The 17,986-nt window shown below is 43.4% G+C and overlaps 1 protein-coding gene and 1 non-coding gene across 3 annotated transcripts in view; both read left to right on the top strand.

Moving 5' to 3' along the window:
• The first annotated feature begins 1,725 nt into the window (after nucleotides 1-1,725).
• hs1bp3 (HCLS1 binding protein 3) overlaps nucleotides 1,726-17,986 on the top strand; it is a 124,482-nt gene continuing 108,221 nt past the window's right edge. The window contains exons 1-2 of one of the 2 annotated variants that reach the window (XM_078541542.1): nucleotides 1,726-1,819; nucleotides 6,703-6,868. In XM_078541542.1, the coding sequence (XP_078397668.1) occupies nucleotides 6,728-6,868 (141 nt within the window). In that variant the 5' untranslated portion in view covers nucleotides 1,726-1,819; nucleotides 6,703-6,727. Of the gene's footprint in view, nucleotides 1,820-2,017; nucleotides 2,213-6,702; nucleotides 6,869-17,986 lie in introns of those variants that run through there. The other variant, XM_078541541.1, reaches the window with a different exon arrangement.
• On the top strand, nucleotides 1,759-1,840 carry trnas-aga (transfer RNA serine (anticodon AGA)). The gene has a single exon. It is a non-coding gene; the product is annotated as a tRNA-Ser (tRNA).

The raw sequence follows: 17,986 nt of genomic DNA, 5'->3' as shown, positions 1-17,986 counted from the left end.
GAAAGCCAGACAAGCATCGAGGTCACCCCTCAACCTTCTTTTTTCAAAGAAACCCAGCTTGTTAATCCTTTCCTGAAATATCATCCTTGTAAATCTTCTCTGCACCCTTTCCAGTGCCTCTATATCCTACATTTAATATGGCAACCAAAACTGCACACGAGAACTCTAACCGTGGTCTAACCACAGTTGAATACATGTTTAGCCTAACTTCCCTACTTTTCAATTCTATACCACTCGAAATGAAACCTAATTCTTGGTTTGCTTTTTTCTTTACAGTCTTGCTATCCTTTGCTGCAACTTTAGTGATTGGTATATTTGCACTCCGAGATCCCTTTGTTCTTCTACCCCACCTATACTTGCATCTTCCAAGCAATAAAATGACCTCCCACAGAATCACAAAATTGTTACAGCACAGAAGGAGATTCAGCCCATCGTGTCTGCACAGGCTTTCTGAATGAGCAATTCACCAAGTGCCATTCTCCTGGTTTCTCCCCGTAACCCTGCACATCCTTCCTTTTCAGATAACAATCTCATTTCTTTTTGAATGCCTTGATCGAACCTCCTCCACAGTCTCAGGCAGTGCATTTTAGACCTTAACCACTTGCTGCGTGAAAAAGTTTTTCCTCATGTCGCTTTTGTTTCTTCTTTGAGGGAGAAAGGAATAAAGGATTATGAGGAAAGATGGGAGGAGGCTCGAGTGGAGCATCAATACCAGTCTGGACTGGTTGGGCCGAATGGCCTGTTTCTGTGCAGTATATATCCTATGTAAAGTGTGAACATTTTGGTAAAAGGAATGAAGATAGGCAATATAGACTTAAAGGTACAATTGTAAACGGGTATGCAGTAAGAGAGAGACCTTGTGCACAAATTGTTGAAGGCGGCAGGGCAAGTTGAGAAAATGGTTAAAAAGGCATATGGGATTCTGGGCTTCTCAGTATAACCAGAGGCATAGAGTGGAAAAGCAAGAAAGTTATAATGAACCTCTATAAAACACCGCACCAGAGGATGTGAAGGCTTTAGAGAGTGTGCAAGAAAGATTTACAAAAACGTTCCAGGGTTGAGGGACTCCATCTTTGTGGATAGATTAGAGAAGCTGGGGCTGTTCTCCTTCAAGAAAAGAAGGTTGAGAAATGATTTCATGGAGACGATCAAAATCTTGAGGAGTCCAGACAGAGTAGTTAGAGGTGAACTCTTCCCATTGATGGAATGGTCCGGAACCAGGGGCAACAATTTAAGGTGACTGGCAAAAGAAGGGAAACATTTTTTTTGTGCAGCGAGTGGTTAGGATCTAGGATGCACAGCCTGGAACGGTGGCGAAGACAGGTTCAATTGTGGTTTTCAAAAGGAAAGTAGATAAGCATCATCCTGAAGGGGGAAAAAAAATGCAGATCTGTGAGGAAAGGGCAGAGGAGTGGGACTAACTAAATTGCTCTCGCAGAGAGCTGGCATCGACACCAGGGGCTGAATAGCCTCCTTCCTGTGCTCTAACAGCTCTATGATTCTGGCTGGCATATTTAAAAGCATCTTCATAACATTGAATTTGAGACAAAACTTGTGTCAAAAAGAAAGCTGGGAAGGGAATTACAGAATAGTCAGACTCTAGCTCAGCTCAGTTTAAATTTTGAGAGAAAGCGCCTTCCGATCCACGAACGGCATTAGTTTTTAAGGGGCATTCAGACGATCACAAAAACACATCGTAAAACGCCCACAAACCGACAGCCAATGGATGAATTGATAACTGGCGAATGATTTCTCCAAGTAGTCGTGGCCGAGTGGTTAAGGCGATGGACTAGAAATCCATTGGGGTCTCCCCGCGCAGGTTCGAATCCTGCCGACTACGAACCCGGTTCATATTTTGTTACAAACGGGATCAATTGCATTGCTTAAAACTACCCTTTCCGCGGTGAAGTGAAGTTGTGATCGTTTTGCAACTGAATGTTAGGGGCTCTGATGATTTGCTGTGGCTCTGGATGCGGATTTGGAGTTTGTCCTCCCCAGGGCAGGGCTGGGCTGGACTGGGCTGGGCTGGGCTGCTGCTCAGGTCATTGCTCTCCCCGCAACCCGTGACTCGCACAGGCGGAGCAGCAACAGCGCTTTGCACTGAAGCCCGAGATTATAGCCAGCCAGCCAGCCAGCCTGTCCTGCCTTCGCTCGCTTAGCTCCAACAACTGCAGAGTACCGGCAACATGCCCGAGGGGCTCATCACTTCCAGGTAGGGAGAAAGCAGAAGGAAGCCAAGTTGCTGCAGCTACAACTTCACCGACCTCTCACTCGGTTTGCGGAGTCTGACACTGACACAGCCACTGATACTGACACAGCCACTGACACCGACACCGACATTCCCGCTGCTGCTTTTGCGAAAACGTTTCCGCCTTTTGGCCAACTTGTCATGTTTAGCTGCTCATTCCATAATGTGCAAACACACCGAGGCGATGATGCAACTTGAACGCAGAAGTCGAAGTTCGCCTCCTGGGCAAAGGGGAAGGAGGGTCGGCAATTCCCGTGTGAAATCAACTCATTAGCGTTAGGCTTGTTAATTTGGGCAGCGCGTAAACCCGGTGAAGAATGCAACTGGGTCCGGGGAGGGGTGGGGGGTACAGTGCAACTATTTTCGCACTAAATTTGTCCTGGCGAAGGCCTGGAGAATAGGGCTGGTGTATTAAAGTGAAAAATGTCACTGGTACAGTAGGGGGTGATCTTCTGGGTTTGAACACAGTTTACTCTGTACATTTTACCCTGTCAGTTTAGGGTAGGTGGGAAATCGAGCTGACAATTTGAGTCGTGTTTGACCTGACTCTGGACAGGAGTGGGTGTGAGATTTGGTGATTAGGGTGCCCATCCCACTTGCGTTTGACTCTTCGTGAAGTGTATTTCAGAACATGGTGTTTTATACATTGGTGTCGTGCCAAATTTTGTGGTGCAGGAGCTCTGAGAAAATGTGTTGGCCATATCATTGTTTTCTAATGTGTTAATCATTTGAGTCCCCAAAAAGTCAATAAAACTATTTTTTTTTTAAAAGTGAAAAATATTAAATCCCTGACTGCCACCCACCTCTTTCTCACCCCTCCCTCCAACAATCTCCCCCCCCTCCCTCCAACAATCTCCCCCCCCCCTCCCTCCAACAATCTCCCCCCCCCCTCCCTCCAACAATCTCCCCCCCCCTCCCTCCAACAATCTCCCCCCCCTCCCTCCAACAATCTCCCCCCCCTCCCTCCAACAATCTCCCCCCCCCCCAACAATCTCCCCCCCCTCCCTCCAACAATCTCCCCCCCCCTCCCTCCAACAATCTCCCCCCCCCCTCCCTCCAACAATCTCCCCCTCCTCCCCTGAAATCTCAGCCTGAAAGTTCTGATCTTTAAAAAAAGCCTTTCTGTCAGGTCCTACCTGGGCTCTGGCTGCTCGGTGTGGATGACAAGAATTTAGTTTAAAACACTGAGCCTGGGCCCACCTAGACCCTGCGACCTTGTGTTTGGGACCATCTGCACCCCCCTCTCCTGTGCCTTGGTTGGAGGTGCCGGAGTGGTGCTCCGACAGCACTACACCCCCAGTTTTATATACTTTTTAACCAGCTGACCATTTATTTAAGTGGTAAAGACATGGACACTCATCTATACATTCTCTAAATATTTAAACAGTTATGAGCAGAACATACAGAGCATGTAACCATGGTAGGTCCCTACTGCCTCAAATCTATTCCACACTTCCCTGGCCTCCATGTTATTTGAGCGTTAACAGTTCCTTCTCACCTTGTACTGTCCTCATCCTCTTTGAATCTGCTGGCATCCCCCCTTCACCCTCAAAAGCTAATCATTGACCCCCACTGCCCTTCCAAACTACCACGTCATCTCCACTCCCCTTCCTCTCAAATCCTGGAGCGCATGGTCACTTCTCAAATCAGTGCCCATCTTTGCCGTGACTCTTTTTGAATCTCTCTGATAAGGTCTCTGTCCTGCCGCAGCACTGTAACTGCACCTATTAACGTCCACTGTAACCGCTGCTCCTAACCGGAAGGGCATCAGAAGTGGTGGCGTATGAACACTTGGCCCACATTGCAGCCACTAACGCATGGCACAACTACTCCTGATGGCTTTCTGGTTGGCCGCAGGAATTTAGACTGTGTTTAAAATATTCAAAGTGATGCCATAACAGGCTCAACATATACATCTAGTTTGCACATCACTAATTTTAAATTCTTGCTGTGGACCTCATTGATCGATCTAGGGATTGAAGTCTTCTTAGGCTAGATCCAATGTGTTAAATCTTTGTGCAGGGAGCTTCTGCACAGCCCGATGGCTCAATTGGTACATAATGCGACTCTTTATCGCAGGGTCCCGCATTGGGAAATTTTTCTCAAATATTTTAGTCAAACTTCTTTTATTGATTTTTACCAAAACGTGCCCTTAAATGTTACAATCAATTCTCCATATTGGGAGTTGAGGATCTCATTTACTGAAATTGCCGGATTGCATAACTTCTTCATTTACTGAAGCGTCAGAAGCATGTTTTATAGAGGGAACAGTTGCTAAATGAAAGGTGGACTAGATATAAGAACTTGCACTTGGTTAAGGACTGCAAAAATCTAAAATGGGTAACTTGAACTTTGTTAGCCTATGTCAAGCCAACTTTTTTTTAATGCTGCCAGCTGACACTGTGACACTGCCAGTTCAGCTAAGCATGTGCACATTGTGACACAAATAAACACAGCCATGAAGGTTACAAATTATATCTTATGTGACTATGATAAACTAAACTTTCTTGACTTACCCGCAGCCTTTGGCGGGGTTGACCATTCCGTCCTTCACCAATGTCTTCCCTCTGTTGTTGGGACTGCCCTCACATGGTTCCATTCCCGTCTATCCAGTCATAGCTAGACAGTTGCTGCAATAGTTTCACTTGCTGCTTCCGCATGGTTATTTCTGGACTCCCCCAAGTATCTAACCGTGGATTCTACTTCCCATCTACATGTTGCTGCTCATTGGCATCATTTGAAAACACATTGGTTCCCACATGTATTCACATGACAGCCAGTTTAACCTCATCATTCTCTTGATGCCTTCACTGTCTCTGATTTTTCACATTTCTTGTTTGACATCCGCTATTGGATTAGCAGAAGTTTCCTCTGATTAACTATTGGGAAGACTGAAGCTATTGTCTTCGGTCTGTGCCACAACCTCCTTTCCCCAGCCATTGACTCCATCTCTCTCCCTGACCACTGTCTGAAACCAAACCAGACTGTTCACAACATTGGCATCCTGGCCCTGAGCTGAGCTTCTGGGCTCCAGGACTGCCGACTTCCACTTCTGTAACATGGTATGTCTTTACCCTGTGTCAGCTCATCTGCTGCCGAAACTCTTATCCAAGCTTTTGTTGCCTCTAGACTTCTGTAAATTTGAGCTCATCCAAAACTCTCCTGCCTGTGTCCTAACTGATACCAAGCCCTGTTCACCCATTAGCCCTGTTTTCACTGCCCTACATTGGGTCCTGGTCTGGCATCTTTCTGATTTTAAAACTCTCATTCTCTTTTTCAAATCCCTCCATGACCTTCCCCTCTTCCATCTCTGTGATCTCCTCCAGTCCCACAACCCTTGATGAAATATCTGCGCTGCTCCATTTCTGGCCTCTTGTGCACCCTTGATTTTCATCATTCCACCATCGGCAGCCATGCCTTCAGCTGCTGATGACCTAAGCTCTGGAATTTCCACTCTAAACCTCTCCGCCACCCTCTCCTCCTTTTCAGACACTCTTTAAAACCTACCTTATTGACCAAGCTTTTGGCCACCTGTCCTAATCACAAAAGGAAACATTTTATCTCGATGTCCTGTGAAGCGACTTGGGCTTTTTTATGACATTAAAGTTGCTAAATAAATGCCGTTGTGTGGTAATTGGGATATTTCCTAGCTGTGGTAATATGTGTATCCAATGATACCCTGGACTGCTTAATGTTATTTCCTGGTGCTGGGTCCTTGAAAAGCAAACTTTCTGCTATTTTAATAAAATGCCAACAGGAGTGTTGAAGTCTCTGGTTACTGATCCCTCACTGTCTCCCCTGGTCAAAACGACAAAGGGTATTGAATATGGATATAGGTTTTTAAATATATTAATTGTCTGGTTGTTCGAGTGTACATAGATGATAGGCTCTGAAATTGGTTTTAAGATTGATTTGACACATGCTGGTAAGAGTTGGTCATTGACTTGACATAGCTAACACCATCCAGTATTAAATTAGAATACTAACTCAGAGCTGCCTAAATCAAAGGATGGATTGCACTTTTAACAATTAAGAGGCTATTGATCTTTTGCTTTTAACAGTTAAGAGACTATTAATCTTGAAATATGTTATTTGTCAATAATGTCTCCTGATAATTGGAGCAACTTTTCAATAACTTTTGGACACTTGGCTATAGCTGCCTCACACAAGCAGCTTGTTGCATTGAGTTAGTATGTTTTGGTAGCAACTGCATTTAACACTACAGCATTGTCACTGTTGGGGAAATATTGGAAATGGAGCTTTCTAAATGAAGTATGCTATCAGTCCTCCACAGTTCCATCCCATGGTACTTAAGCCAACACAAACTGCTGCTGAAACTGCCTGAACAGAATCCTTAGGTAGCTGCTAAGTATGGTATTTTAGAGGTTGTTTTATAACTCCCTGAAATGTTTTCAATAATGAATCCCTTTATTATAATTTTGTTTTCAATGTAGAACAATTCAGAATGTGCACACGGGAATGGACTTATCAGTCCCTGAATACCAGGAAATCCATGGCAATCTGATGTCGGGCCATGTTGAGTATAAGATTGTGGTTGTCACTCAACTGGCCTCCTTTAAATCTGCAAAGCACAAGGCCAAAGATGTTGTTCAGTTTGTGGTAAGTGAAGAAGAATAATTGGCAATGTACTTGATTCCAATTGTCAATAGATCAAGTAAAGAAATACCATGTTCCATTTTGTTAATGAGAAAATTAGTTTAAAATGGCTGAGCTCATGATACCTACCAAGATGCTCAGAAATGTGCAACTGACCAGTCTAACCATTTCCCTGGTAAACTGTAGTGATTCACTCACCTGAGTTCCAAAGATCTGACAAGAAGTCTGTGACATTGTACATTAAGGGCAGGATCTTTAGGTCGGCGAGTGGGGGTGGGGCCTGCTCGCTGACGCGTAAAATTATGCGGGATGACGCTGGGTGGAACTCCCGACGTCACCCCGCGTCATTTCCATTTTCAGGTAGTGGGGGCGCAGCCAAGTCAGCTGTGTGCCCGCTGACCTGTCAAAGGCCAATTGAGGTCATTAATAAAACAATTTAGGTCATTGACAGGGCCGCCAGTCCAACCTTAAGGTTGGCAGGCAGGCCGGGAGCCCTGGCGGGCTCAAGAAAAAGCATGAATCCTCATCCACAGGCGGAATGAGGTTTCATGAGGGTTTTAAAATATTTACTAAAGGTTTGAGTTAAAGTGATGGACATGTCCCAACTCATGTCACAGTGTCACATGAGGGGACATGTCAGGGAAATTTTTTAAACATTTACCTTAAAAGTTTTAATTCGGAGCCAATCTCCCTGAGGCAGCATTTAGCCTCAGGGGGATCAGTGCGCTGTTTTGCCCACATGCGCGAAAGCACGCACTCCTGGCTGAGGGAATCCCCCCCACCCCGCCCCCACCAGCATAGCGCTTCCTGGCAGACGTCCATAAGACCATAAGACATAGGAGCAGAAATTAGGCCATTCGGCCCATCGAGTCTGCTCCACCATTCAATCATGGCTGATAAGTTTCTCAACCTCATCCTCCCGCCTTCTCCCCGTAACCTTTGATCCCCTTACCAATCAAGAACCTATCTATCTCGGTCTTAAATACACTCAATGACCTGGCCTCCACAGCTTTCTGTGGCAATGAATTCCATAGATTCACCACTCTCTGGCTAAAGAAGTTTCTCCTCATCTCTGTTCTAAAAGCTCTTCCCTTTACTCTGAGGCTGTGCCCTCGGGTCCTAGTCTCTCCTATTAATGGAAACATCTTCCCCACGTCCACTCTATCCAGGCCTTTCAGTATTCTGTAAGTTTCAATCAGATCCCCCCTCATCCTTCTAAACTCCATCAAGTATAGACCCAGAGTCCTCAAACATTCCTCATATGTTAAGTCTTTCATTCCTGGGATCGTTCTCGTGAACCTCCTCTGGACCCTCTCCAGGGCCAGAACATCCTTCCTGAGATAAGGGACCCAAAATTGCTCACAATATTCTAAATGTGGTCTGACCAGAGCTTTATAAAGCCTCAGCAGCACATCCCTGCTTTTATATTCTAGTCCTCTCGAAATAAGTGCCAACATTGCATTTGCCTTCCTAACTACCGACTCAACCTGCAAGTTAACCTTAAGAGAATCCTGGACTAGGACTCCCAAGTCCCTTTGCACTCCAGATTTCTGAATTCTCTCCCCATTTAGAAAATAGTCTATGCCTCTATTCTTCCTACCAAAGTGCATGACCTCACACTTGCCCACGTTGTATTCTATCTGCCACTTCTTTGCCCATTCTCCTAACCTGTCCAAATCCTTCTGCAGCCTCCCCGCCTCCTCAATACTACCTGTCCCTCCACCTATCTTTGTATCATCTGCAAACTTAGCCAGGATGCCTTCAGTTCCTTCATCTAGATCATTAATGTATAAAGTGAAAGTTGTGGTCCCAACACTGACCCCTGCGGAACTCCACTAGTCATCGGCCGCCATCCTGAGAAGGACCCCCTTATCTCCACTCTCTGCCTTCTGCCAGACAGCCAATCCTCTATACTAGTACCTTGCCTCTAACACCATGCGCTCTTATCTTACTGAGCAGCCTCCTGTGCGGCACCTTGTCAAAGGCCTTCTGGAAGTCCAAGTAGATAACATCCATTGGCTCTCCTTTGTCTAACCTATTTGTTACCTCCTCAAAGAATTCTAACAGATTTGTCAGGCATGACCTCCCCTTGATGAAACCATGCTGACTTTGCCCTATTTTACCATGCACTTCCAAGTATTCTGAAATCTCATCCTTAATAATGGACTCTAAAATCTTACCAATGACCGAGGTCAGGCTAATCAGCCTGTAATTTCCCGTCTTTTGCCTCACTCCCTTCTTAAACAGGGGGGTTACATTAGCGATTTTCCAGTACTCTGGAACCCTCCCTGACTCGAGTGATTCCTGAAAGATCAACACTAACGCTTCCACTATCTCTTCAGCTATCTCCTTCAGAACTCTGGGGTGTAATCCATCTGGCCCAGGCGATTTATCCATCTTCAGACCTTTTTGTTTTCCTTGTACCTTCTCCTTGGTAATGGCCACCATAATCACCTCTGCCCCCCGACACTCTTGAACTTTGGGGATGTTCCTCGTGTCTTCCACCGTGAAGACTGACGCAAAGTACCTATTCAGTTCCTCCGCCATTACTTTGTTCCCCACTACTACTTCTCCAGCGTCATTTTCCAGCGGCCCAATGTCTACTTTTGCCTCTCTCTTACCCTTTTTTTATCTAAAAAAACTCTTGCAATCTTCTTTTATATTACTGGCTAGTTTACCCTCATATTTAATCTTCTCCCTCCTTATTTCTTTTTTAGTTGTCCTCTGTTGGTCTTTGTAGGCTTCCCAATCCCCTGGTTTCCCACTGCTCTTCGCCGCATTGTATGCTTTCTCTTTAGCTTTAATGCTGTCCCTGACTTCCCTTGTCAGCCATGGTTGCCTCATCCTCCCTTTAGTATGCTTCTTCTTCCTAGGGATGAATTTTTGCTGTGTCTCCCAAATTACTCCCAGAAACTCCTGCCATTGCTGTTCCACTGTCTTTCCTGCTAGGCTCATCTCCCAGTCAATTCTGGCCAGCTCCTCCTTCATGCCTCTGTAGTTGCCTTTATTCAATTGTAATACTGTTACACCTGATTCCAGCTTTTTCCTCTCAAATTGCAGAGTAAATTCTATCATATTATGGTCACTTCCTCCTAAGGGTTCCTTCACCTTAAGCTCCCTTAACAAATCTGCCTCATTACACATCACTAAATCTAGAATTGCCTGTTCCCTAGTGGGCTCCACTACAAGCTGCTCCAAAAAGCCATCTCGTAGACATTCCACAAATTCCTTTTCTTGGGATCCACTACCAACCTGATTTTCCCAGTGTACCTGCATATTGAAATCCCCCATGATCACTGTAACCTTGCCTTTCTTACACGCCTTTTCTATCCCCTGGTGTATCTTGTGCCCCACATCCTGACTACTGTTCGGAGGCCTGTACATAACTCCCATTATGGTTTTTTTACTTTTGCAGTTCCTCAACTCTACCCACACAGATTCTACATCATCTGACCTTACATCATTTCTTGCTATCGATTTAATTTCATTTCTTACTAACAAAGCAACCCCACCCCCTCTGCCAACCTGCCTATCTTTTCGATAGGATGTATATCCTTGGATATTTAGCTCCCAGTCCTGATCCCCTTGCAGCCATGTCTCCATGATGCCCACCACATCAAACCTGCCAATTTCAATCTGCGCCAAAAGCTCATTTACCTTATTTCGTATACTGCGTGCATTCAGATACAACACCTTCAGTCCTGTATTTCCCGTCCCCTTTCTCATTGTCGTCTCTTTATCTGATGTGCTTGAAGTTAGATTCCTAGCCCTTTCAAACACTCTGTCCTATTTTGTGTTCTGGAGACTTTAATAGCCTCTCCTGGGCTCTCCTTTCTTTTCAGTTTTTTCATAATTTTCCATGAAGTTGAATCCACCCCCCCACACGCTAACCTGCTGCTTTGTTTCCTATTAGTCATACTTCTTGGAACTTTACCCTTCCCTCCCCACCCCACTTTATAGTTTGAAGTCCCGTTGACCACCCTATTTACCCTTTTCGGTAGAACACTGGTCCCAGATCGGTTCAGGTGGGTGTCACGCTGGGCGGGCCTTAATTGGCCCGTTTAGTTAAAATGACGGCACGCCCCTGATCGGGAGTGCTGATCGGAGGTGCACCTGCCCGCGCCTGCTCCTACACTCTTATACACTTATAGGGAAAATTTTTCCCTATAACTTGTTCTTAAGTGCTTTAGGTATAGAAAAAGTCATCAAATAGTTATTGCGATACCATTCTGTTTCTGTTGTAAGTGTTTACTTAGTTTATGTCATTTCTAAAATTGATGTGAGAGGTTTAAAAATTAAAAAGGGAAAATTTAAAATATATATACATATATATATATATATGTATATATATATATTTTAAAAAGTATTTATCTGCAAATTGCAATATGGTAGGTCTGAGATTTTGGCCCAGCTGTGAAAGTGAAGGGGTGAGTAAAGGCACAAATAAGTCTCTGAGCTATCCTTTTTTCCTCAGTGTGGAGTGGGTAATTCACCTCTCTCTATCATCCTGATAGATCCTGAGTTTGAAATAAAATCATGCTTTACAAATTATACATTTCAAAGCCACCAAGACGAGGGAAGCTCATTCGAAATTGTCAGCTCGCGTGTTTGCACTGCTTCTTATAAAGTCATTCAGTACAAAAGAAGCTATTTGGCTCATGTTGCATTTGCTGCTCTTTGAAAGAACTAGCAGTTAGTCCCATTCCCCTGCTCTTTTTCCATAATCTTGCAATTTTTCATTCTCCAGTTATTTTTGAAGCCTTTTGAAGTGATTATTAAATCTGCTTCCGCCACTGTTTCAGACAATGCATTCCAGATCATAAATCACTGCATTTATTAAAAAAAATCTTATCTCCTCTTTGGTTGTGTCGTCAATTGCCTTAAATCTGTGACCTCTTAATGCAGACTTCTGCCAGTGAAGACAGTTTTACCCGAGGTACTTTATCAAAACCCCTCAATTTTGAACACCTATTAAATCTCACGTTTGACATCTCTGTTCTAAGGAGAACAATTCCAGCTTCTCAAGTCTTTCCACATAACTGAAGTTCCTCATCCTTGGCACCAGTGCTAGTTTTAAATTTTCTCTGCACCCTTTCTAAAGCCTTGATATCCTTCCTAAAGTATGGTGCCCACAATTGAATGCAATATTCCAGCCGAATCCTTGCCAGTGATTTTATAGAAGTTTAGCATACCTGTAACTTCCTTGCTTTTGTACTGTGTCGCTATTTGTAATGCCTTGGGTCCTTAATGCTTTTCTTTTTTAACTGCCTTACCAACTTGCCCTGGCACCTCCAAAGATTTGTGATCGTACATCTCCAGGTCTTTCTGTTCCTGCATCTTCATAAGCGTGTCATTTAGTTTATTGAATTTATGTGAGAATTTATGTTATTTCAGATTACCCCTGTTCTGTGAATTTGTCTGGTGATTTTTCCTGTCCAAAGCTCTTGTCTGCCTGCAACTGACTTGTCTGTAGTTTGCACTACCAAGATTGCATTTTAGAAAAATTGGTCGTTAATTTTTAAGCAAAATGTTACTTTTTCTTGCCAAGGCTGTTGAGAAAGGGGGGGAAATAGAAGTCACCTCATTCTTCTGGGTGGGTTTTTCTTTTGCAATATATAATGACTTAGGTTTTGCTAGTTTGCTCCTTTCTAACATGGCTCTGAAAAAAGTCATACCTTACAAATACTTTTCGAAGTCACCAATATGGTGGATGAGGGAAGCGTAGTAGACATTGTCTACTTAGATTTCTAAAACGTTTTTTTGTCACGGCTCTCTACATGATCAAAGCCTCTGGTACTAATGATAATATATTGAGCTGGACTGAGAACTGGCTGGAAGGCCATAGGCAGAAAGTCGTTGTGGATGAGTTGGATCTGTTTGGAGAATGGTCGCCAGTGCTGTCCTACAGGAGTCAGTGTTAGGACCGTTGCTCTTTAAAATTTTTGTTAATGCTGTAGGTATTGGGGACACAATATGCAAATTTGCAGGTGATATTTGTGAGAGAGTCAAGACTGTAGACAATGATCAATGCTTCAGGTGGATCTTGATGTATTGGGGGATTGGACTTCTGACTGGCAAATAATGGAAAAGCACAATGTTATGTCTGTGGGCAGGGTGAATGCTAAACCTATATACAGTCTTCAGAGATAAGTGTTGGAGAAAATGGAAAAAGAAAGAGACCTGGGCGTTCCAGTGCATACATAGCTACAGATTCGTGAGTAATGCCATGAAGCGAAAGCAACAATGAATAGGGTGTGAGGGTGCATTTTTATATAGGACAGTTACCTATAAGGCAAAGTATACTTTTTTTAATCCTTGTCCAAGACATAAGTTAAGCTTCAGTTAGAAAATTGTGTTCAGTTTTGGTCATCTTACATGGTCAGTGATATTGAGGATTTGGAAAGGGGGCAAAGCAGAGCAACTAGACTCATTCACAGTTTAGACCATTTTGGTTATCAAAACGGTAATAGAGCTGGGACTCCTAGAAACACAGAAAATAGGAGCAGGAGTAGGCCATTCGGCCCTTCGAGCCTGCTCCGCCATTCATTATGATCATGCCTGATCATCCAACTCAATAGCCTGCTCCCGCTTTCTCCCCATATCCTTTGATCTTTTTTGCCCCAAGAGCTATATCTAACTCCTTCTTGAAAGCATACAATGTTTTGGTCTCAACTACTTTCTGTGGTAACGAATTCCACAGGCTCACCACTCTCTGGGTGAAGAAATTTCTCCTCGTCTCAGTCCTAAATGGTCTACCCCATATCCTCAGGCTGTGACCCCTTATTCTGGACTCCCCCACCATCGAGAACATCCTTCCTGCATCTATCCTGTCTAGTCCTATTAGAATTTTATAGGTTTCTGAGATCCCCCCTCATTCTTCTGAACTCCAGCGAACATAATCCTAATCGACTCAATCTCTCCTCATATGTCAGTCCCGCTATCCCAGGAATCAGTCAGGTAAACCTTCACTGCACTCCCTCTATAGCAAGTATATCCTTATAAGGAGACCAAAACCACAGACAATGGTCAGGTGTGGCCTCACCAAGGCCCTGTACAATTGCAGCAAGACATCCCTGTTCCTGTACTCGAATCCTCTGGATATGAAGGCCAACATACCATTTGCCTTCTTTACCACCTGCTGCAACTGCATGCTTACCTTCAGCGAATGGTGTACAAGGACACCCAGATCTCGTTGCACATTCCCCTCAATTTATAGTCATTCAGATAATAATTTGCCTTCCTATTTTTGCTACCAAAGTGGATAACCTCACATTTATCCACATTATATTGCATCTGCCATGCATTTGCCCACTCACTCAGCTTGTCCAAATCACAATGAAGCATCTCTGCATCCTCCTCACAGCTCACCCACCCACCCAGCTTTGTGTCATCTGCAAATTTGGAGATATTACATTTAATTCCCTCATCTAAATCATTAATATATATTGTGAATAACTGGGGTACCAGCACCGATCCCTGTGGTACCCCACTAGTCACTGCCTGCCATTCGGAAAAAGACCCATTTATTCCTACTCTTTGTTTCCTGTCTTCCAACCAGTTTTCTATCCATCTCAATACATTACCCCCAATCCCATGCGCTTTAATTTTACATGCCAACCTCTTATGTGGGACTTTGTCGAAAGCTTTCTGAAAGTCCAAATAAACCACAACCACTGGCTACCCCTCATCAAACTCTATTAGTTACATCCTCAAAAAATTCCAGTAGATTTGTCATTCAACATTTTAGGGAGTGAAGACTTAGGTTTATAGGATGATATCCAGAATAGATTGTATTTGACTTGATCATTTGTTCCAAGGACAAGGAGGTCACAATTTTAAGTTGTATAAGGCCAGATCGAAGCTAGATATCAGGAGGTGGTTCTTTACCTGGAGGATAGTGAACCTCTGAACCAAGCTGCCAGATTGTCAGGTGGACAGTGATTTATTGAGTTCCTTTGAGCATGTGCTAGACCTGTTTCTGCCTGGAACAACGATCACCTCTTCCAAATGGTAGGTACCACATACAATTTTTAGGGCCAGAGTAATTTCTTAGACTAATTTGATTGCCTTTTCTTCACCAAATTGGTCTGGAATTTGTTTTTACCTCTCAGGAGATTGCTTGGTTTTGGGTAGGGTGAAGAATGTATATATTCTGATACATAAAGTATCTCAATTATGTGGGGTAGGTCAGTAAGGGATTTATATTCTTAAAATAAGTCCTTGTGTCCCAGAGCCATAGTCTGAGTCAGTAACACTGCACAACAGCAGTAAGATGAGATAATGTGTGTGCCTGTGTGTGTGTGTGTGTGTGTGTGTGTGTGTTAATTGAATTAAAGACAATTGGTCTGAAGGTTTTAATGTATCAGAAGGGAAGCTAGGTTTGAAATGCTAAATGAGTAAACATGGCTGAAGTTTTAGAATGTGAGGTGTAAAAGAAAATTTGCATTTTTAGATAAACCAGAGTACTTTGAATTTCAAAAGAGAGGGTGAAAGGTTGCACTTGGCCAGAAGAAGCCAAACAGCGTGTTTATTTTTCCCAAAGCTTACTGATAAAATGGTACTATGAAAGATTTTTATTATTAGAAAGGTAAAGTCCAAAGACAGTTTGAAACAATGAAATTTGCATTCAAAGGGGAAAATATGTATAAAGGAGAGAAGGTCATATTTAAGAGAAAGGAACTCTAAGATCTAACAAGTGTGAAAAGCCTCCAGCCTCTATGTACCAAGCTGCTGCCTATAGGAACCGAAGCTATGAATATCCCTGTCCAGGGTATTGTGTGCTTTGCCTGGGCCTGTTAAAATCTATTTTGTTTTGCTGTTGCCTTAACGGGCATGTAACTGGGAGTCAGATGAATTATGGGAGCTAGGAGCTATCATAGTAGTAATTTGTAGACTGATGTATGTGCTTATAATTATTTCTTATTTTCGTAAATGTTTTATTTAATTTTGTGAAAAAAAACCTTAAGACTCAGTGGACTTGCTACTGAATTCAAGGCATACATCTCGAAACAAAAATACAAATTGCAAAACAGTTGTGGCATTTGTTTCAGGTTTCCCACTGGGATTTGAGGATTTGCCATCCGCTGTGCCATGACAAACAGAGTCAGATGATATAGAGATGGAAATAGGTGGCCTTGGTGAAGGTGCGGATATGTAGTCGGAAGTGCACTTCAGGACCAAGTTTAACACCGAGTTTGAGAACAGTCTGGTTTAGCATCATAGAGTTGCTAGGGAAAGAGATGGAGGCAGTGGCTAGGGAATGGAGTTTGTGGTGAGGACCAAAGACAATAGCTTTAATGTTCTCCATATTTAGTTCCCATGGTATTTTTGGGAGGCGATCTGCAGAAATCCTGGATAAATGGCCATTCCAATGTTATAGCAGATGATCAGGAGATTCCCCTACAGAAATTCCAGAGGGTTTTATGCAACTATTCTTTGTTTTCCAGAGATTTTTACTGGTTTGGGTTCATGTAGTTGCATATTTTCCATGGGAACCTACATCAATGCCAGTAAATGTGTTGGTATAGTTCTGTGTCACTGGTGTATGATGCTACACATGTCAACATCAGATTGCTTTGTCAGCAGTGGCGATAGCAATGGAAGTAAACTGTGCAGGTTGCAGAAGGGCAAATCAATTTTGTCCAGGGTGAACACCCTGTTAAGTCACTGTTTTTATGGTGCCTGAAACTTGTAATTGTTGTAATCGTGACTTTAATGTTGAGTAATCTTCCTTATGCATTGGGTTTTATACAAGAGAATGAATCAAATAATAGATCTTTTCTTGTAAAATTATCTTTGATCTAATGACACAAGGAAGTAACTTTTTTGTAAACATTGCATTGTAATATCACTATTACCTGGCACTTCAAAAAGTATAATCAGATACAAATCAATGCCAAATAAAAGGAAGAGATAATAGGAAAAGTGACTAAAAACTTGGTCAAAGATGGGTGGATAAGAAGTTTAAAGGAAGGAACTCCAGAGTGTAGGGCATAGATGGATGAAAGCATGGCCACCCTGGGCAAAGGGAGTAGGCAGTGCACAGGACATCAGAGTTAGAGGAATGCAGAGTTTTCAGAGCTTTATAAGGCAGGATATCATTATGGAGATAGGCAGAGGCACGACCATAAAGGATTGCAGAGGCTCTGACCCAAATTTTTAATTCCTCTATGGCCACGGGGGAGGTGCCAGAGAACTGGAGAACAGCTAATGTGGTTCCCCTATTTAAGAAGGGTTGTAGAGATAAGCCAGGTAACTACAGGTCAGTGGTGGGGAAACTATTGGAGAAAATTCTGAAGGAGAGAATCTATCTCCACTTGGAGAGGCAAGGTTTGATCAGGGATAGTCAGCATGGCTTTGTCAGAGGGAGGTCATGCCTAACAAATTTGATTGAATTTTTTGAGGAGGTGACCAGCTGTGTAAATGAGGGTAGTGCAGTTGATGTAGTTTATATGGATTTCAGCAAAGCCTTTGACAAGGTCCCACATGGGAGACTTATAAAGAAGGCAAATGCACATGGGATACAGGGTAAGTTGATAAGGTGGATTCAGAATTGGCTTAGTTGTAGGAGACAGAGGGTGATGACAGCAGGATGCTTTAGTGACTGGAAGCTGGTGTCCAGTGGCGTACCACAGGGATCTGTGCTGGGTCCCCTATTATTCATCATTTATATGAATGACATAGATGATTATGTGGGGGGTAGGATTAGTAAGTTTGCGGATGACACAAAGATTGGCCGGGTGGTTAATAGTGAGGTTGAGTGTCTTGGGCTACAGGAAGATATAGACGGGATGGTCAAATGGGCAGGTAAGTGGCAGATGGAATTTAACCCTGAAAAGTGTGAGGTGATACACTTTGGAAGGAGTAATTTGACAAAGAAGTATTCAATGAACGGCATGGCACTAGGAAGTTCTGAGGAACAAAGGGACCTTGGCGTGTGTGTCCATAGATCTCTGAAGGCGGAGGGGCATGTTAGTGGGATAGTGAAAAAGGCATATGGGACACTTACCTTTATCAATCGAGGCATAGATTATAAAAGTAGGGAGATCATGTTGGAGTTGTATAGAACCTTGGTGAGGCCACAGCTGGAGCACTGTGTGCAGTTCTGGTCACCACATTATA

This window comes from Cetorhinus maximus, chromosome 5 (genome assembly GCF_964194155.1).
Source record: "Cetorhinus maximus chromosome 5, sCetMax3.hap1.1, whole genome shotgun sequence".
Lineage (NCBI taxonomy): Eukaryota > Metazoa > Chordata > Chondrichthyes > Lamniformes > Cetorhinidae > Cetorhinus > Cetorhinus maximus.
Note: the sequence above shows the minus strand (reverse complement) of the source record. Positions and strands in the feature narration are given on the sequence as shown.